We start from the raw sequence: 21,289 nt of genomic DNA, 5'->3' as shown, positions 1-21,289 counted from the left end.
AATTCACAAGCAGTGAAGTTGGGAACTGATGGTGCAGTAATGAATATGTTAATTAGCCTTGTGTGGAAGCCAAATAATCACTTTGACCAGAATAGCTTTCCTTCAATTAGTACCAAATAGGAATATAGAAGATTTTTAGTAAAATTAAGCTTTGCTGTTTTATTCACAAAATGGTATACAGGCAGTCCCCGGGTTACATACAAGATAGGGACTGTAGGTTTGTTCTTAAGTTGAATTTGTATGTAAGTCGGAACTGGTACATATTGTAGGGGAAACTCTAGCCAAACATTTCTCCAGAGCTCAGTTTTATTCTCCCACACCTCACTTCCCTCAGTCCTTTATTCTCAAACTGAGGTGTCTGCTGAGAAAAGCTGCTCCGCATCTCCCTGGTCTGCTGGGGGGGGAGGGGGCGCTAGCTTCGCGTCTCCCTGGTCTGCTGGGGGGAAAAGCAGCTAGTGCATGGTTGCCTCACCCCGTTTGTAAGTAGGGATCCGATGTAAGTCGGATCCATGTAACCTGGGGACTGCCTGTATATATTTTTTGTGTGTACAGCTATTTAAGATGTACTAAATAGTAACGTTCCTTTCTTAATTTTGCCTTCAAGAAATGTGGCTTGGTTTTGAGTTGGAAGAGAGTGCAGGGGGCATCTGGAAAACTTCAAGGTAAGTGTTGCCTTTTGACATACATAACCAGATTTATTTATTTTGATTATCAGGCAGTTTTTAAACATATACAGGTTGGTCTTTCCTGGTTCAGCATCCTTGAGACCTGACTGTTCCCAGATGAGAGATTTTACCAGATCGGGGAGGTCATTTCTGACTCTCCTGCTGTTGGCCCCACCCGCTGTTGTCTGCACTTGGACAGCCCAACTGGGATGCGCACTGGGCTTCCTACCCACCCCCACAGTCGTCCGTCCGTCCGTGTCCCACCCCCCCCCCCCATGTACAGTGTAGCTGGGCCACGCAGTGACCTTCCTAGCTCCCCCAACACAGCCCAACTGAGCTGCATGCCAGGCTCCCAACCATCCTGCAGCCCAACAGAGCTGCGTGCTGGGCTTCCAAGTTCCCAGCTGCCCCTTCTCCAGGGCAGTGCAGCAATTTCCCAGCCACCTGGGCAACCCAGCTGGACTGCCCTACTCCTCCGCACTGAGCCGTGCTCCCCAAGCCATCTTACCCCCTGCAGCGTGCTGGGACTCTCTGATCCTGGAACATCCATGGGTCCTGTAGGACCCATGGATGTTGCTGGACCAGAGAGTTACAGTTTTTAGAGTTGTAACCTCTACTGACAAATTATTATAACTTTAAAAGTGAGTAGTCCTGTGGCACCTTAAAGGGTAACACGCTCTCTCTCTTTCTCTATTTATTTTTATATTTATAAATATAAATCAATTTATATTTATTTGTAGTCTTTAAGGTGCCACAGGACTACTCACTTTTAAAGTTACAGACTAGTATGGCCCTCCGACGCTATTCTAACTTTAATATTTTTGCATTTAAATTGAGTCACATATTGCAATTTTTCCTGTGAAATCTTTATACTGATGGAATCAGTGTTTTCCATAATAGAAATAAAGAAGGGAACAGAGAAAAATCAAGAAATATAAAAAAGGAACAGGTCCTTTTTATATAATTTTATAATTATTTCAGAATAATGCAGTGTGTGACTTTTGTTTTGGGTTTTTTTGGCAAATTTGCAGAGTACATATTTTCCCTTTCATGATGAATATTTCTGGAATATTTTTTAAAATGTTTGGGAACGCTCAATGTGGAAGGTCTTTAATGATACATAACAGGGACAATGTGTGAGTGGAGGCACATGACCCCCCTAAAAGCCATGGATGGGAGGGGTAAGGAGCCAGAGCTTCTAGGTGGTCTGGGGGCTAGCTGGGGTGGGGTCTGGTGCCCACAGAAAGGGTCAGGCCACGCCCCACAATCACTGGCAGTGGTGGGGGGTAGCATGGCGATGGGGCTTTGCGCTCACTTGTGGGAAGACTCTTCTGCCCCTCCCCCACTCACCAGCAGGAAGCAGAGCAACATGGCTGGAAATCACAGGAAGCACTGTGAGCTAGGGCCATGTCGCTTCACACTCCCCTGCCTCTGCTGCCAGTGCCAGGTCCTCACTAGTTCCACAGGCCACATTTCCCGGAGCACAGGGTTTGGAGGAATGGGTGGGGCCTGAGGCAGAGGAAGCATTGTCCTACCCCTTTACCATGGTATGGGTGGTGCAGAGAGGAGCCATGTGGCTGGTTGGGAGCCGGGCACCTCCCCATGTCCTTCATCATCAGTCACTCCAATCCGTAAGGAAAAAGTTGATAGATGTTTATCTGAAGTCATTTTTTAAAAAATTTTCATCAACCTCTAGCTTTTGGGTTTTGTGAGTACAAAGAACCAGAATCCACACTACGAGCACTGAGACTGCTACACGATCTCCAGATTGGAGAGAAGAAGCTACTCGTTAAAGTTGATGCCAAGACAAAAGCTCAGCTAGATGAATGGAAAGCAAAGAAAAGGGCTTCCAATGGGGTAGGTATGCAATATGTGATCTGCACTAAGAAAGAAGGGGGGAGACTGCGCTATGTAATAATTAAATAGGGCTAGAAGCCACTGCTCTTGATTTCTATTCCTGTTTCAGCTCAGTCCATGACTTTGGCTAGATCGTGCCTCCTAAATCTCATTTGAAAGTTGGTAGGATTTAAAAGCCTAATTTACGTAAGCTTTTATGAATATTTTACCCTTAGGGATTGTCTGTGCATAAATGTGCCTATTTAACCAATGGAAACACCTGTATGGACACACTTCAATCTATTTAAATCTGTTTTTCATTTTAGCTTACCTTTATACATTTACTGAAGTATACTAGACCAATATAAAAGAGGCTTAAATTGACTTAAGGGGGGGTCCACAAGAAACATTTTAATAAATCTGTTCAAAATCATATCTTTAAAATTAATGCATCACTATGTATCAGCCAGGCCTGCATCTCTGATTCTTAGTTTATATCCATTCTAAAGAGGAATAATACATATTACACTGTACCTTACTGTTCTGAAGCTTAATGGTTGATTAGAGATTTGCAACCTCTTTTAAAAAGACCTATAGAAATGTATTGTTACAAAATCTATGAACTGGTGGATGGAGTTTCTCTTGCATCCTTCCACTCATGCAGATTGGAAAAGTAAACTTATTTCTGTGCTGTGGTAAAGCAGTGAATAGGTCACAAGTAGGTGTAACATTAAGTATGTTGGGTATTTTTTCTATTCTTAACTTTAGGGAACATTTGTTGGGAGTCAGACCAGTTTCACTGTCCATCTAATTCATTTTGAATGTTCTGGTTTTAATTTATTTGTCTTTCTGAGGTAGTTTGTAATGGATTAATTGAGCCAACTTCATCATGGGTGTAATTTGCTTGAAACTAGTAGATGTACCAAAAATTAGTGCAGCCCAATTTTGCTTGATGCTTCTCTCAGCAAGGGTAACAGAACATGTTTCTTCATTTAAAACACGTGCACTTTTCCTCTAATTGCCCTAAGAGGAAAGACATAACAACCAATGAGCACTTCCTTCTTGAAGCAACAATTATTCATAGTTCTAGTTGGCCAAAGTAAATTTTCAATTTAATTTTATAAACAGGGCTCACCGAACCGCGGCAAGCCCCGCTTGCCAGCTGCGCTGTCCGGCGATCTGCACATGCGCAGATCGCCCGAACCTGGCTCTTCTGGGTTGCAATCTACTCGCCATGGGAGAGTAGATTATCTATAAACAGGGCTTGACAAATAATACAATGAACACAAAGCTAATAAATTTTTACAATCAGCACTTTGTAGTCTCTCACAAAGATATAAGAAGTGTGCTAGAAATATGAATATTTTTGTCCAGTCAGAGTCATGGCATAAAGATAACTTCACATTTTGAATACAATTCAACTGTCTGTCTTTTGTGTATGGGGGTCACAAAACTATTGCTCAGAACAGCAAAGTGCTAACCAGGTGGAAATCTATATGGCAAAAGTATTCTAGTGGCTAACCTATATTAAGGGTGGAAAGTTTGACTTGATCACCCACTCTGGTCATAGCTTCCTTTTCCCTTTCTGGCAACAGTTACAATCCCAGTCATAAAACACAGAAATTATAAGAAACCTTAACTATGCTGCAGCTATAGGACGTGAACAGGAAGGATTTCACTTTGTGAATTTCTGTCTTTTTCATGTAGCAAGACAGAGATAGCTGTGACATTGTGAAACTTTTTGATGGTGATAAATTTAATCATTAATATAGTGAAAATTCTTACCTATTGAGATCCCTCTGCACCCGGATTGCATACAGTTTTGACTGACATCTTTCCAATCATGCAGACAAATCAGACCATGTTACGTTCTCATTGGTGGTTGAAAGAAATGTGAATTGCTGAGAAATATATTGATCTAAGAAGTTATGAAATACCATGTCCATTGAAACGCTAATAAGAATTGTAGTAAATGGATTTAAAGTTTAGCAAAGTGCTTGCAGTTCCTTTATATTAAGCCTTTAATGCCTGCCTTGGCATGCAAGGGATACTCTCAGATCAAAAGTTGCAGTGCTCTAGTCAGAATTTGTTTATCTATTGTTTGTATTTATGTACATTGCAACACTTACTTTCTAATATGAGAGAAACTAAGCAACACTTTAATCTAATTAGCTCCTCTTCATGATCACCTCATCTCCCTGGACCTGTTCAGCTCCACTCCCTGTCGCTGCTTTCTAGCTCTTTTCAGTCTGGTCTTTATTGGCCTGGCAGCCTCTTCATTTCCAGCTGAACCCTTCCACCCCCCTCATTCTTAGCTGCTGCTCCATCAGACCTTTCCCTCCCTCTTACCCCATCACCTATTGCTTGATGGGACACCCAGCTGGATTCTCAGGTGAGATTCCTTTTTGTTTAAAAAAAAAAAAAATGTTTGGGCTGGGGAGGGGGCTAATAAGTGGACAATAGATTTTTTTTTTTTTTTTTATTCAAAACATTTTTCATACACTTCTATATAATGTTGATGCAAAGAGATTCTTTCCTAGAGTTTCCCTCTGTCCTGGAAGGAAAATGAGACGTAAGTCTATAATCAGCAAAAAGAAAACCTCTTGTATGGCAGGGATATTTTATTTCTAGAAATGTTACTTTAAAGTAGCGCTTTCTCCACAGTTTATTGCTTTAAATTTAATTAGAAAAGGCAGACCATTTTTATTGTGTGAGTCTAGTGTGGTTCCAAGGAAAAAAATAGACGTAAGCTTTTGAAGTGGTCTACAGTTCCTGATGGAGAGAGATTAGAAACTATGGTAGATGAACATTAGGGCCACAGCTATTGATACTCCATTTTTTTTCCCTCTAATTCTTCCTCTGCCTTGACCTTGATCTGTCCATCATTTTTATCACAATCCTTCAGTTGCAGTCTACAGCCATTCCTGGAATATTGTCCTTCTCTAGCGCTGCTAGTGCGAGGAGATCTGAGCAATATGATGCTGTTGAGAGCTGCTCTTAAATTTTGGTAAACACAATAGAGGCACTAACAGGATTATAAAAAATGAACATTTGGGACAAAATTCTTCCTCTCATATGGGGTGGAGCATAGTGTGACAGTTTGCTGATTTCTCTAAATTTGCCACTTTCCCTAGAACTCCAGACCAGAGTCTACAAATGATGATGATGAAGCACTGGATGAGGAAACAAAGAGAAGAGATCAGTTAATTAAAGGGGCCATTGAAGTATTAATACGAGAATATTCCAGCGAGCTCAATGCCCCTTCCCAGGAATCTGACTCTCACCCCAGGAAGAAGAAAAAGGAAAAGAAGGAGGACGTATGTGTTTTGATTTTGGACAAAACAGATTTTTCTTCAACTCACCTTATATAATGGCCAAACCTTGTGCAAATACTTTAACCCAAAACTTCTGATGAGAAAACAAATCGACAAGCATTGATGTCAGCAGCAGTTTCATGTATTAAATTGAAATCTAGTCAGTTGTAGATGCCATCCCCTCTGGATGGCTTTCAGGGTCTGAGCACCTAGTCTCTTTGGAACTACAGGTTTGAATCTTGGCAGGTTTGATGCAGTCTTTCATCCCTCTGAGGTAGATATGTTCAACTTAGTGCAGTTTGTGTGTCTATAGGTCTTTCAGATGAGACCTTAAAAACAAGGTCCTGCCTGTTCTATGTTGACACTTAAAGATCCCAGAATACTTTGTGTAAGTGTAGTGGGTTGCTCTGGTGTCCTTTGCCAAAAATTCCTCTTCTCACCACTGTTTGATGGCATGCCATGAGTCAGCTGGTTGTTGCTACTTTACACCCTAGAAGTGGCTACATTTCAGTGGTGGTATGTGTGTATAGTTTTGAAATATTTTGGGATCCTTCAGGGATAAAAGGCATGTTTTATAATTTTATTATTTTTACTATAAAACTGCTATTATAAAAATGTTTTAGTGTGGATGTGTTTGACCAGCTGACTTTCCTATATTTTGTGACACAAGAAAAATCTAATGTTTGGCAGAAACGTTCTAGTGCAAACCTCCTCTATGGGTGATCTTTTTAGTTTACTAAAATAAATTCTGGAGAAGAGGGAAAACCAAGAATTGACAATTAGAAAACTAAGACTTTTTTTGCATCCGAGTCTCTAACTATGTGAAAATGGGCTCAACACCTCCATCCAGTGTTGCAAGAAATCAGAATCTAGTTGGACTGAGATTGCTTTCCCCACTTAAATCTACTGTATAATGCCCATTGCAAGACAATAATGCAGCTTCAGCTGCTGGTGGGAGTGTAAAAGAGTGGTGCAAGAGCAACACTTCTCCCTCTAGAAGTGAGTATATCACCCCCATCTCAGTCTTAGTCTAAAACAACCTGAGGAATAGGAATCCTGAGTTGGAACTTAGTTTTCCTTCCTCACCCTTTCTTTGGGACAAGACATTTTGCATGAGAATCTAAGAATGAAGTCATTGTCTAATGCTGTGGTCTGTATTTTATACATACAGAAAGGACTGTAAAATGTTTATTGTGCTGTAGCTACTTATGGCCATGGATAATGAAAGATGACTACACTATTCACATTGCCATGCCACCATAATCTTGCAAGAGCTGAGTGCTAAGTGTACTTTTTGGGACTCTGCTAGCTCAGCATGATCCAGTTTCAGACCAATCTGTGCTAGCAGAATAGATTAATATGTTCTGCCAAAGACATAGTGGCAGTTGGGTTAAAATTGTACTTTGCCTTCTCTCTCTGAGACAGTCTTGGAGGCTTCCATCTTTGGCCTGTGGAGGTGCAGGTGGGAGCAGGGAGATGATTCTAGCTCCTCATTCTTTTGGCTTTTGAAGAGGGAGAGAGAAGAACTGGTGGGTGGGTGGTGTAAGGAAGGGAAGATGGGGCAGATGACATGTGGGGAAAAAAATGGCTTGTTCTGGGGCTTCTGTCCCCCCTGAAGGGAGTGGGAAGAAAACTGCTGATGTTAGCAGCTGAGTCCTTCACTAGTTCCACTGAATGAAGGAATGATGGATGATATGGGGAAGATGAGGGTTGTGTGGGAGGAATTGCAAGTGAGTGAAATCTGGTTTTGAATTTCAAGCACGGGGGAACCTCGCTAATTCGCACTAAGTACCAGGAGACCCATTGCAGATTACTAAATTTTGCGAATTAGCGAGTAAATAAACATGATTTATGCACCACAATATAGCTATCATTTATTTTGACAAGTGTAGTTTAGTCTTATTTGATTACCTTATAGTGTACTAATGTCCTGTAGTACACTTTGTAATTCTGTGATGTCTCATAATGAGACCTCACTACAACATCTAGTAAATCTTTGCCAAGAATAATCAGTTAAGGGAGAATTAGCGAGGTTCTCCTGTAATTTTGTTGAGTCAAAAAAATAAAATCACAGCAATACAATATTGCTTATAGTACAAACATACAAAACATTGTTTTTCAGAGTAGTTTGCAATCTATTTTTAAAAAAAAAAATCTCCGTGGATTTTTCCGCAGATTTTCCGCAGATTTCCAGTGGCCCCACTGATACCTTATCCACTCATCACCAAGGTTCGTTTACATTGTAGGCTTTGACAATGACTATGTTTACTGCTAGTTGCCAGATTTGTGACTCTTGTCCATCTGATTTTTCACTCATTAACATCAGACTGTCAGGTTTGGTATTGCAGAAGGGATATATTTATCTCTTACAAGACTGGTACAAAACTTCTAACCTTGAACTTTTCTCTTGTTTTTCTGTGTATGTACAGATGACTCTTAATGCTTTTCCTCCTGTTCCCCCTTGTTTTTTAGGAGGATATAAATGCTATAGAAATGGAGGAAGACAAAAGAGACCTGATATCAAGAGAGATCAGTAAATTCAGAGACACACACAAGGTAGTATTCTTGTTTTTGCACTTGATAAAAATTAGGCTTTTACAGAATCCAACCCCCCCCCCCCATCCCACTTTTATAAAATTTGCCAATACATTACAATATCACTTTAAAATACTGTTTATAATAGGTGTAATATAGATTGAACTATTTAAAAACCAGCAAAAGACACATACTATGTTAAGTGGCCCTTGGCATTTGTAAGACTTAGTTGCTATTGATTGATTGCTTTGCAGTCTTCTCACTTAAACATGAAAAGACACAACTTAAGTTTCTACACATACCTTAGGTTAGATATATTTATAACTAAAGACTAAACAGGCTGCAATGTAAGACATACACTTGAGTGTGTTTCTGTAGACAGTTGTAACTTAATCCAAGGAAACGTTTTATGGAGAGCTGAAACTTAATTTTAAATTTAAGACTTTATTTTAATAGTTCTAAGTTGAGTGGGGGAAAATTAAAAATAGGTCAGTGGTTACCAGAATTACCAAAATTTAGATGCATGGAAGAATTGTAAATTCCCATAAAGCTAATCTATTCATTGACCCCCACCATTATGATAGAGATCATATGGTGACTAATGCAAGATGAAACTCTCAGCTTGGAAAGTAACATGGAATAGGATGTAAGTATGAGCTTCTGTTTTTTATTATATTTATGGATGCCCCCTCAGAAAAATATGCAAAGGGGTAACTGGCTTGGAAATGTTTGTGCACACCAAATCCCACTTTAGGGTTCCCAGCTACAGAAGTTTCTGTTAATGTCAATACATCTATGAATGTTTCTGGTTTGGAAAGTGGTACTAAATGGATAGTGAAATGCAATCTATGCATGTCATATATTTCAATGTTTAGCTTATAAGATGGTATTAATTTTCCCCAGCAAGATTGTAGTTGGTCCATGACTTAAATATTAACAAATGTTCACATTTTGAGCAAACGCTTTTTTTGAAGTTGATATTGATGAAAAGGTTGAAGGTGCTATGAGGTGAAGTGTAGCCCTGTTATTCAGCTTTACATCATGCCGTTGTTGGGTGGTACTTTTTCATGCAGCTTTATCATAGTAAAGCAAAACAAACATTGCTGGCAATGTAAATACTGCATTTTCCTCTCTACTCAATTTGGGGATGAAAGCCTAAAGAGAAGAATTCCAGAAGAGATCTTCTGGTGAATTGCCATAATTAAATGTGAAACTGGTCAATGGTGAGACATAGCAAAGTTGTTCCAGGCCCTATGAAGTCACTGGTACAAAATACAAACAAATCACATGGTTTAAAAAAATTAAAATATGCTTCATTGTTTTAGAAGCTGTCAGGCGTTTTACTGCCTTTGATCTATTTTATTGGGAGGGATATTTTGGATTTCTTAACTTTAAAATCAAGTTTAATTATAATTAAAGTGGCCATTGCATATATTGGGTGGAATGATATAAAAAGGCTGTTTAATCTATAGCAGCTGGCTAGTGAGCACAGTGAACCTTTGCATGTTTTTATATCAGTTTATAAAACAATAACCACAGACTGTCAGGGTATCAGCATTGCAGGGGGCGTCCATTTACAGCACGGACGAGTCTGAAGAGAGCTCAAGGTAAGATTTATGATTCTTTTACCTGTCCTTTTCTGTTCATTACTTCATATATCTGTGATGCTTTTTTCATCCCATTACCCCTTCAGACTTGTTCACACTTGTAGCAGTTGATTAGATGAGGTCTTGATTTGAAATAGATAGGCCAATTCATTCTTTATTGGATTTTTAAGGAATCCAATTTTTAAAATGTCAGACCAAATATAAAAGATATCCAAGACACAATTTTTGCTATGAACAAAGTATTTGAAAGAAAATCCAGGAACTCAGCCAAAGAAATTTCTATTGGAACATCTAAAATAACCTGTAAGTATCAACTACTTCAGTATATAAACTTTTCTTTAAAAGTATATGAAATTGAGGTAAGTTTCATTTTTAAAGTTGACATAGCATAGATTAACATCTTAGCATACTGGTTTTACATTTTAAGCATTCTATAAAATAATTTCACTTAGAAACTAAGTTTTCAGCCTTGTATTTTGTAGAATTTTTGTGTTTCATATTATTTTCCTGCCACTTTAAATCCCTTTTTCCTTTTGTGATTTCAATGTATCCAACACTACCTTGCCTATATTTCACTATCAATGCAGTGTGGTATGGTGGCTGGATATATTGATCTCTTGTGAATTAGCTTTATTTCTGTAACCCTTTGTCAGTTCTCTGGTCCATGGGCATATGACAGAAGAATATTTACCAGGTAAGATTGCTTTTTAAAGTTGTCTTAAATGCTTTGTTTAAAGAAAGAGAAAAAAAGAAAGAAAATGCACATTTTATTGTTTCAGTTTTTTAATTTCATTTCAGTGGTGGTAAACCTGGATCCAAAGGGGATAAAACCTGTTTTTTCTGCTCTGTGTGTGTGTGTAAAAAAACAAAAAACCCAACCATATGGGGTTCTGGCATCTGTCAGGCTGGCAAACTTGGTCTGTCTTTGTTTGGTATTTTTGTGAACCGTGTACTTGCTCTTCCTCCCAGAAACATAGCTTATAGGCAAAGTTAATCCAGTGTTGGCGGTCCATGTCCTAGCACAGCATCTGTAAGTTAACATACAACAATTGCTTCCAAGGATGGATTTATCATTCTATTGATGTATTTTCTATTGTCTTATAGGAGTTCTCATCATAGATACTGTTGTTTTTAAATGGAAAATTTGCAACTGTATACAATTGTATTAAAACTGTAGCAGATAACCCTTTAAATTCTATATTTCAAATGAGTGATTTCCAACATTTTTTAATCTTTCCATCTTGTGGGGGTGGAATTGAGGCTTCTATTAATCAGAATTCACTTTTTACCAGTGAACAGCTAAAGCTCTTTAGGAAGGGCTGAGGGAAAGGGGTCCAGCTCCCTGCTCACTGTTGAAGCATGTACACCAGTGCGCAAATAGACAAGTTTCTTTACCCCAAGTTTTCAGATAGGGTTGATTTGGTCTGCCAAGACCAGAGGGGAAAACAACTCTGTCCCAATGAGCATCAGTTGAATTCTATTTGTCCATCTGAGCAGAATGAATATTATCAGCTAAAAGTTCATTTTGTTTCTGCCCAAGTGGTTCATTAAACCTATTGAGTCTCTGGCTCTTCTGTGAACCATGATTGAGAGTGCACCATGAATGTGTGGCTCAGTCATACAACAGTTCAAGGCCAGCCCTACCCTGCCATCTGAGGTTGGATATTGCTGGTCTATACTTTTTGCACGATATCTAGTCTTGTGATTGCTACATTTTGATTTCATACTTATGAGCTCAAAACAAACTATTTAATACAATAAATGTGAAATCACTGGCGGTTTTGGTATATCCATTACCTGCCTTGTGTGTTGTGCCGCGATTATCAGATTCCTACAACTATGGAATTAACTGTGAAAGTTCTTTTGTTGGTTTCTAGAAACTGGAGGAGGAAAAAGGCAAAAAAGAGAAAGAGAGACAGGAAATTGAAAAAGAACGGAGAGAAAGAGAGAGGGAACGGGAGCGTGAACGAGAGAGGAGGGAGCGCGAAAGAGAGAGGGAACGGGAGCGTGAACGAGAAAAGGAGAAGGAACGGGAGCGTGAACGAGAACGGGATAGGGATCGTGACCGAACTAAAGACAGAGACAGAGATCGGGATCGAGACCGTGACAGAGACCGTGAAAGGAGCTCAGACCGCAACAAGGATCGAAGCAGATCAAGGTAAATAAAAGTGTGTCTTACTGACATAGCCCCAGCAAGAAGAAGAGTTCTTCTTACACATGTGAATGTTGTTCAATATCAGTTTTTTTTTTCTTTCAGTTAAAGATCTCTTGCAATCCTAAGTAAAACTAATAACTTTAAAAGGTCTGTGTTAAATGGGAAAATTTCATTTTGCACATCAAAAGTACACACAGCATCTGAAAATCCTTACAAAAGTTGAAGCCTTATTGCTCAACCTGTCATTCTAGCTAATTGCCACTATGAATACAGCTAACCTGCAAGGAAACTCGTGGCTGAACATGGAGACGCACAGTCCGCATTCAGGTTGTGAGCCAAATAGAAAGTGGGGAGAGGCTGTTTCAAGGAGGTGTACATATATTCGCCTCGGTAGTTCGTGTCTGGACCTTAAATTTAAGGGACTGACTAAATGCTTTTGTGGAGGTAGAGCTAGATGGAGGTGTTGTGGAATGTCAGAACTGGTATGCTCACAGGGCACTAGAAATTTTAAAATGTAAAAAAGAACCTCTCAATAGGTGGTGGTAGCATTTTTTAAATTAATTTAAGATTGAAGCTTTGTACATGAGGGTTTTCAGGCCAGCAGTAAACGTATTTTTGGTGTTCTAAAAAAATAGAGCGTAGACAGCATTCATAACTAAACCAGTTGTCCATTTTGCCTCCCCCCACACTTCTTTTTTTAATGGAAAGATCATCTTTCTGTACCATGCACCTACCCTTGCTTTCTTATTGCCTTTTTTCTCCATAATAGGATTGAGACTCACCACCAAGGCACCTCCTGCTGGTCACCTCGGGAATTATCTTAGTGATCAGCAGGGTGCCCCCTTCTGGCCAGTGTCTTTCTGGTCATGTCTCTGCAGTCTCCCCATGCTCTGCTTTGGATCTGTGTGGCTCCCAGGATCCACAGCATCTTCTTCAGCATCTGCCTCTGGCCTCCCCCTTCTGGGGGTGTCAGCAATCCGCAGTCTTGCGGCTGCCACTGTGGCCAACTGCATCCTGAGTCTAGCCCCTCATCTCAGGGCAAGCCACAGTCTATAAAGGCCACTCCTCAGTGTGACTAGATGCAGTATAAGGGGGAAGGAGGGAATCCAGGCCCAGCCACTACTTTGGGTCCCAGCCCAAGGACTCTATGGCTACAGCCTTATTTTGCTCTGCTTTGTTCCCCTCTAACTGCCTCCTGTTTCCTGCACCACTCCCACTGTGACCCTTGTACCTTTCTGACCCTTGTATAAAGGCCTCCAAGCTGGAGTCTCTGTCCCGCTCCCCTGAGCCTGCCCAGCACGGCTCCCTCTAAAGTGCTTGTGGGCCAGGACCCAACTGCCCTTAGCTCTCCTGAGCAGATGCTTGTAACCAGGGCTGCCCCAACAAGCTGCTGTCCAATTAGCCAGGGCTCTGCATAGGCTCCTCCAGCCTGCTTTAACCCCTTCAGGCCAGAGTGGGGCAGCCACCCCACTACACAACACTACAGTTGTGCGGAATGAATTTTCCTATGTGTAAACACATAGCAAAATTCATGTGGTGGAGCTGGAGCTGAGGGCTTTGGAGTGTGGGAAGAGTATTGGGCCTAAAACAGAGAATTGGAGTGTGTGTGGGGGGGAGGGGGGTTTAGGCTCTGGAGTGGGGCCAGAGCTGAGAGGTTTGAGATGCAGGCTGCCCTGGGGCTACAGTGGGAGAGAGAAATCTCTCTCTCTCTCTCTCTCTCTCTCCCCTTTCCCCCCCCCCCCCCCCCCAGCAAATCTGGGGTTGATGGAGAGGCATCTGTCCGCTCTGTAACTTTAACGCTGTGCATTGCTTAGTCTTTCATACAGACTGGGTTTGAGGGTTACTTTTCCCTAACCAGTTGCATTTCACCCACCAAAGAATGCATATGCCTCTTCATGCACAGAATCTGTCCTCCATCATGAAGGTGTCCCTTTTCTCTCTCTGGAATAGTCTTGCTGCAAGGTGATTATCTCCTGAAGGATAAGGGAGATTTTTATATAGAAGTACTAATTTCTGAATTATACCAATACACAAATAAATATATATTAACTTTTCTCCAGCAAGACCTGCTTCCTCTTTTTCACCAGGATTTACCTGACATATCTCTATTCCGGGTAGCCTGAAGAATGAGAAAATGAGCTTGCAGTTCAAACTGAGATCCCTGCAAGTAGCACAAACCTCAAGAATTAGTTAAACTGTAAAATGATGGCCTGAAAAATAAAGGGGACTAATAGTTAGGGAATGTGTATGTGGAAAACTAGTAGAGAACATTGATCTTTGGGCCTTAAATTCTAGCTACAACCATGTGTACTTAGTTCAAGTATTTATGGGAAGCTTAAAAAAAGATAGATTTACATAATCAATCAACAGAATTCCAACAAAAACCAATCGCTATATTTTAATTATTTTGTACAATAATGAGCAGGGCTCGCCGAACCACAGTGAGCCCTGCTCGCCAGCCGCACTGTCTGGCGATCTGCGCACGTGCAGATCACCCAAACCCGACTCTTCCAGGTTACAATCTCCTTGCCACGGGCGAGTAGATTGTATTATTTGTCGAGCCCTGATAATGAGGAATAACTCCACAGAAGGTATCAATGCAGTATTAAGTGCGTTGCATCAAATATTTGTTTGTGTTTGGTAGAGGAGATAAACTGGTTGTATGCTTAATTGTTTTGACTCTTGTCCTTAGAGAGAAAAGCAGAGACAGAGAACGTGAAAGGGAACGTGAGCGTGAAAGGGAAAGGGAACGGGAGAGAGAACGAGAGCGGGAAAGGGAACGGGAGAGAGAACGGGAACGGGAGCGAGAAAAGGACAAGAAAAGAGACCGCGAAGAGGATGAAGAAGATGCCTATGAACGCCGAAAGCTGGAAAGGAAACTACGTGAGAAGGAGGCTGCTTACCAAGAGGTAATTTGAAAGAGACTTTTTAAACCATTCAAGTTACTTGTGAAAGTCACTTCTGAGGTGCAAGTGACTTTTTAATCATCTTTTTCTTGGTGATTCTTATACAACAGTCCATTTTTTTCTATATTTAACCATTTGGTGCTGGATGACAAGAGTCAGAATACAATGTTATTCAAAACAAAGTTAGTTTGGGAGGTGTTTCTGGCCTAGTTATTCCAAGGTCAAACTATAAGAAGCAAATTTGTATGTCTTGACCTAGTTATTTCTAAATATTTGGAAAATGGTTTTGTTTTTAGTTTTAAATGTTCTTGAGAATGGAGAGTATTTTGTATCTTTTTTTTGTTTTTTTTGCAGCGTCTTAAAAACTGGGAGATCAGAGAACGGAAGAAAACTAGAGAATATGAAAAAGAATCTGAGAGGGAAGAGGAAAGACGAAGGGAAATGGTAAGATTCATTTTTGCAATTGGTTTAAAATATTTTTCCTGTGTGAATTAGAACTGAGGCAAATTCTGTAATCATCATCACATAAAAGAATACTATGAAATGTACTGTAATGTATTGTCCTGCTTACATCAACAGAATGCATGGATTTTTGTGTACAATAGCTTAAAGTTAACTAGCCACATAACTGATGGATGGCTCTTAGAATGAAAAGCAGAAGTGTTAGGTAAGAGATCCTGGAAAAATAAAGCTTGGTTGCCTGGATCTAGCAGAAGTAAAACAAGGAGAGAGGTAGGCAGATGCAGAATACTCTAGTTTTCTTAGAGGATTACACCTACTGTATGAAATCCACTTGAACCTCCTTAATCTGGCAACCTTCGGAAATAGGCTATGGGGGATTATGGAATTTTCTGGAATATGGGTGTTGCCATAATGAAGGGTAAACAAAGTTTATTACTAAAGCAGCATTTTGTATATACAAACCATTAAATAGTACAGTACATGTGTAACAGTCAAAGATAAATACTTAATGCTTTGTATTTAAGCTGCTGGGTCTGGGAGGCAGTGCTGGACCGAGCCGTACTTGGGCCCTGGGCAGCGGGCGTGCAGCACATGTGTGGCCCCACCCCCAGGCGCGCAGCACCCCTTACCACTTCAATCAGGCCACCCCCCCATAGGTCAGCACCCTGGGCAGCTAGCTCCCCCTCCCCCCCCTCCCCCCACACACACCTTAATCCGGCCCTGCTGGGAGGGACGAAGGGTGCGGGAGCACACTGGGAGTGCTGGGTCGGGGAGGGAGGGTGCGTGAGGGGGATGGGGATGCAAGGGCTGGGCATAAAGGGACTGGGGGCAGGGCGCTTACCTGGATCCCTGACTCTGTAAACCCTTCCCCCTCCCCCCACTGCTCCTGTTGGCTACAGTTCACAGCTAATGGAAGTGGCAGGGAAAAAGCCTACAGACCGGTGTCTTCACTGTGCTGCCATTCTCTCAGATAGTCGGGAGGGAAAGTGGCAGTGCACAGAGCCATTTCCTCCTCATTTTACCAGGCAGATCCTACAGGTCAGTTCCCTCTGCAGTTTGCCTGGATCTGTCCTGCGAGACTTGGGACTTCCCTCCCCTCGCAGCAGGGAGCCAGTGCTGGAGCTCAACCAACCATACCTATCAAGTTTTCTGTGTAAACTTAATCTGTTTTCTGAGGTATAGTACATTGGTCCGATCTAGTCTACTGGATGTACTCGTGGTATGTCTGGCATGTTCAGATTCTGCAGAATCTGAGGTGGTTTTTTTTAAAGGTTCTAGTCCTCTGCCTCATTATGGAGCATGCATAAGCAAAATGCTACAAAACACTGTAAAGGAGTATTCCTATTTAAAATGAGTGATTAGAATTATTTCTGTTGATTAGATTTTGATACCCAAAGTTTAAATATCAAGATTAAATGGAACTGACAATGGCTATTTAAACTGATAATTTCAAATCCATAAAAAAACTGACTTGTAAAGAGTTTATTTCTTATTTAGGACACAATAATATTGAGCATATAAAAAAGTCAAGATGTTAGATCATGTGAATTTCAGTGCTTGCCAGTGAGAGACATTTATCTTACCAGTCAAAGATGGACGAACATTAGTGAGTTGTGCCACTCCTATATCGGAGGAGGGGGTTGAAGCCACTCCAAAAGCTCTCCATCAGTATCCAAAAGCTTAACCCAGGGACAATGAAATTGGGTGTATTTTGTCTGAGAGGAAGGAGTAGAAAACCTTTACATTAATGGTGGTTTCTCTATCTGCAGGCAAAAGAAGCCAAACGGCTAAAGGAATTTTTAGAAGATTATGATGATGACAGAGACGATCCAAAATATTATAGGTATGCTTGAGTAAGCAGCCAAGCTGGATAATCTGATCCATCAAGCTATTTAATAAAGTTGTCATGGTTACTGGTAGGAAAATCAGAGGCATGAATGTACAGGGAACTTGGCATTCAAATACTATTGTGATAGGCATCATAAGTACTTTCATTACATCCTGGAGTCAATACATTGAAAATCTGAGGGAACTGGACAGCAGTTCACTGCTACTCATTGATTCATGGAGCATCCTCTCCTTCCCTCTGTTGAGGGGAGAGGGTGCTACATTAAGGGAAGGCAGAACAAAAAATCAAAGTAATGCCAAAAATGGGGGTAAAGAAGGGAAGAGTAGATCTCCTCTATATGAAGTTATTTCTCTGCTCTTTATGCTAGGGCTGTGAATTATATTCAGATAAATGTTACGTCAGGATGGTGAGAATACCCAGTAGTGATGTATTAAAATGGGGAGGGAGTCTTATTAAGTACAGATTTATGACGATCTGTAGAATAGTTGTTCTTTTCTTAACTGAAGAAATGATCCCACTGAAACTAACTTTTTCATTCAGGATTTCTGAAAGAGCACTTGTCTCTTCATATCTCATTATCTGCTGAACATAAGGCTGATTCTTTGGAGTTGTGTTGTAGAGAATGGGAGTTGACATTTTAGCATCTGCCATCAAGAGCATAGAGGGCTCAAGGTGCATTATACGTCTTGTGGTTTTACGTAATGGAAAAATGAATGCAAGCGGTTGTTACATGTCTTAGAAGATTTTCATTAGATGGTTACATTTTAAGCATAAAGTTTGTATTTTCTTTAGGGGTAGTGCTCTTCAAAAGAGATTGCGAGACAGGGAAAAAGAGATGGAAGGAGATGAACGAGATAGGAAGAGAGAGAAAGAAGAGCTGGAAGAAATCAGACAGCGCCTTCTGGCAGAAGGACATCCAGATCCAGACGCAGAACTCCAGAGGGTAAGCTGCAACTTGTATGACCACGGAAAATGCATAGGTATATTTGTAGTATTAGGCATAGTTAAATGTTTGAGAACATATTTTAAAAATTAAATGTTTATAACTAATCTGGTAATGTTTGTTTGTCCAAATGTAGATATGGAAAACTTTTTGGGGGGAGGGGGGGAGTTCTGGTCTTTGTATAAACACCATGAAATTGTTAATCTGGATTACTTTTTAAAAAAAAATCCAGATGCAATTGAGTTTAAAAGCTTATTTGGATTTATCAGGATTATCCTTTTATGAAGACAATAGTAGGGTTTGTGAGAGTTTTAGTTCTTAGTACCACATTATGCAACAGTCACTTTGTGAGGTAGAAGGCAGGACATTTAAGTAGGATTTCTATGAGAATCTTCCCAAATAGCACAACTTGGTTTTGAGATTTTTTTTTTACCTGAGCTAATTCACTTTATTACTGTAGATGGAACAAGAGGCTGAAAGGCGCAGACAGCCACAAATCAAACAGGAGCCAGAGTCTGAGGAAGAGGAGGAGGAAAAGCCAGAAAAAGAAGAAAAAAGGGAAGAACCAGAGGAAGAGGAAGAGGAACCGGAACAAAAGCCTTGCCTTAAACCTACCCTACGACCTATTAGCTCTGCTCCCTCTGTTTCATCTGCTAGTGGAAATGCAACCCCTAACACTCCTGGTGACGAATCTCCCTGTGGCATCATCATACCTCATGAAAACTCACCTGACCAGCAACAGCCAGAGGAACATAGACCGAAAATAGGACTTAGCCTCAAACTGGGCAAGTTGCCATTTCATTTCAATATTTCTTGAGAAAAAATTTCTGGAGAGAAAAGAAACATAGGAAGTTGAGAAGCAATTCAGTTTTCTAAATTATAAAATAGATTTGGGAGCAAAATTGATCAAATTGAATGCTAAATTGCCAGTACCTAGGATGCTTTTACTGCTCACAGATATATTAAGATTTTAACTGATTTGTCTAAAATCTGGGAAGAAGAAAACAGATTTTTGTATAAGTGAACAGTTTCTGAAAGAGTGCTCTGCTAGTGAGCTGTGGTTTAATACTTTGTACTTAAAACATCTTTTGTCAAATGACTTGCATATATCATACCAAAAGCCCATTGAAATCTGTCCATTAACTTCAGTAGCCTCTGGCCCTATGCGCTTTACAAATATTTATTCAGAACGCCTTTTTCAAAGACCAGAAAAATAAGGGATTGAGAGGCTGGCTTTCTCAGAACACCACAGTAAACTGATGACAAAATTTGGAATAGAACAAGTCTTTGATTCCTTATTTCCTCTGCTCTGAGCATTGGAGATCAATGTTTATATCCCTGTTCCTTAATTAGGAGTGTGAATTTTACTATGAAAACAGACAAAACTACTTTCATTTGCAAATTACAGATATTTTATTATTCTCTCCTGCCTTTTTTTGTAGGTGCCTGCAATAGTCCAAACCAGCCCAATGCTGTGAAGAGGAAGAAGCTCCCTGTGGACAGTGTTTTCAATAAATTTGAGGATGAAGATAGTGATGATGTGCCCCGGAAAAGGAAATTGGTCCCCTTGGATTATGGTGAAGAAGATAAAGGCTCCTCCAAGGGCAGTGTCAATACAGAAGAAAAGCGCAAACATATTAAGAGTCTTATTGAGAAAATCCCCACAGCGAAACCAGAGCTCTTTGCTTATCCTCTTGATTGGTCTATTGTGGATTCAGTGAGTGACTGTTTCTTCAATTTAAAAAAAGTTACTTTTATTGGAAAGCATAATCTACCAAGTGATGTATCATGGTATACACTAAAGACAAAGCATTTGTCACTCTGGAGTCAGATCAATAGCACTGACTCAAATCAAACATGACAGCTGATGCTGTACTTCATGTCCATAGATAGCATCTACCGTGCAACATACCTGATTATTTTCACTCCTGGGCTTCTCTCTAGCTGATTATAAAAATTGTATAGTGGTTTTATAATGGGAACAAAAGTCCACGGAAATTTAGTGTAGACCATGAAACTTTTGACCTAAACTGTAGGTGAGAATTAGGGACACTTATTTACTGTTACCAGGTCCCTGAGGAGTAGCTTTCAGCACCTAACAAGTTCTGTTAGGAAATAGAACTTTTAAAATACAATTGGTCTGTATTTCAGTGTTGGGAAGGTATTAATTAATATATTGATCTGACATTGTAGAAGGTTGTATCTTTCACTTGCTATATGTATATTAGGTCCCCTGCATCACTGTTAATAATTGGCTTCTGGGTAGTCCTGATGGGCAGTTAGAATGGTGCTAATAATCTGGCATAAATGGTATTTTCTTTCCTTTTCAGACATTAATGGAACGTCGAATTAGACCTTGGATCAACAAGAAAATAATAGAATATATTGGTGAAGAAGAAGCCACACTAGTTGACTTTGTTTGCTCAAAGGTTAATTAATATTTTTCCTCTGAATGACTTTCTAAACATCTGGGTTTTGTTTCCAGTTTAAAGAGAGACCGTGACTGGAGAAAAGCTATTTAAAAGTGCCACCAGTTTATGTTGATCAGCAGTAAGCAGCGAACAGAGAATTAGTGCGTGCATCTATTTATAAGATAGCTCCAATAGTCTCAGTACAGGCAGTCCCCGGGTTACGTACAAGATAGGGACTGTAGGTTTGTTCTTAAGTTGAATTTGTACATAAATCGGAACTGGTACATATTGTACCCCAGGTGTCCCCGATTCAGCCGCTGCTGAAACTGACCAGCGGCTGACTACAGGAAGCCCGAGGCAGAGCTGCTTTGCCCCGGGCTTCCTGGAATCAGCCGCTGATCAGTTTCAGCAGCAGCTGACTTGGAGACACCTGGGGTAGAGCAGCGCCCCAGCTGCTCTGTCCAGGCGTCCAGATTCAGCCGCTGTTTAAACTGACCGGCAGCGGCTGAATCGGACATGCCTGGGGCAGAGCAAGCTGGAGTGCTGCTGCGTTGGTCTGGTAGCACCGACCCTTGGTGCAGCGGGACCAACCTGGCAGCACCCCAT

The 21,289-nt window shown here is 40.6% G+C and overlaps 1 protein-coding gene and 1 long non-coding RNA gene across 5 annotated transcripts in view; one reads left to right on the top strand and one right to left on the bottom strand.

The window, feature by feature from the left end:
• Positions 1–21,289, top strand: part of RBM25 (RNA binding motif protein 25) — a 68,444-nt gene that overhangs the window by 41,547 nt on the left and 5,608 nt on the right. For 2 of the 3 annotated variants that reach the window (XM_075927272.2, XM_075927271.2), the window contains exons 5-17: positions 605–662; positions 2,362–2,522; positions 5,636–5,818; positions 7,991–8,044; positions 8,288–8,371; positions 11,835–12,115; positions 14,805–15,021; positions 15,373–15,462; positions 17,250–17,323; positions 18,122–18,272; positions 18,733–19,057; positions 19,715–19,989; positions 20,603–20,701. In XM_075927272.2, the coding sequence (XP_075783387.1) occupies positions 605–662; positions 2,362–2,522; positions 5,636–5,818; positions 7,991–8,044; positions 8,288–8,371; positions 11,835–12,115; positions 14,805–15,021; positions 15,373–15,462; positions 17,250–17,323; positions 18,122–18,272; positions 18,733–19,057; positions 19,715–19,989; positions 20,603–20,701 (2,052 nt within the window). The remainder of the gene's footprint in view (positions 1–604; positions 663–2,361; positions 2,523–5,635; positions 5,819–7,990; positions 8,045–8,287; positions 8,372–11,834; positions 12,116–14,804; positions 15,022–15,372; positions 15,463–17,249; positions 17,324–18,121; positions 18,273–18,732; positions 19,058–19,714; positions 19,990–20,602; positions 20,702–21,289) is intronic. The other variant, XM_075927274.2, reaches the window with a different exon arrangement.
• Positions 10,761–21,289, bottom strand: part of LOC102445085 (uncharacterized) — a 32,614-nt gene continuing 22,085 nt past the window's right edge. For both annotated transcript variants that reach the window (XR_016349664.1, XR_016349663.1), the window contains 3 exons: positions 19,001–19,099; positions 13,986–14,085; positions 10,761–10,985 (listed from right to left, as the gene is read on the bottom strand). This is a non-coding gene — a long non-coding RNA (uncharacterized LOC102445085). The remainder of the gene's footprint in view (positions 10,986–13,985; positions 14,086–19,000; positions 19,100–21,289) is intronic.

This window comes from Pelodiscus sinensis, chromosome 5, assembly GCF_052426305.1.
Source record: "Pelodiscus sinensis isolate ZL-2025 chromosome 5, ASM5242630v1, whole genome shotgun sequence".
Lineage (NCBI taxonomy): Eukaryota > Metazoa > Chordata > Testudines > Trionychidae > Pelodiscus > Pelodiscus sinensis.
The sequence above is the reverse complement of the archived record's forward strand: the minus strand, read 5'-3'. Positions and strand labels throughout refer to the sequence as shown.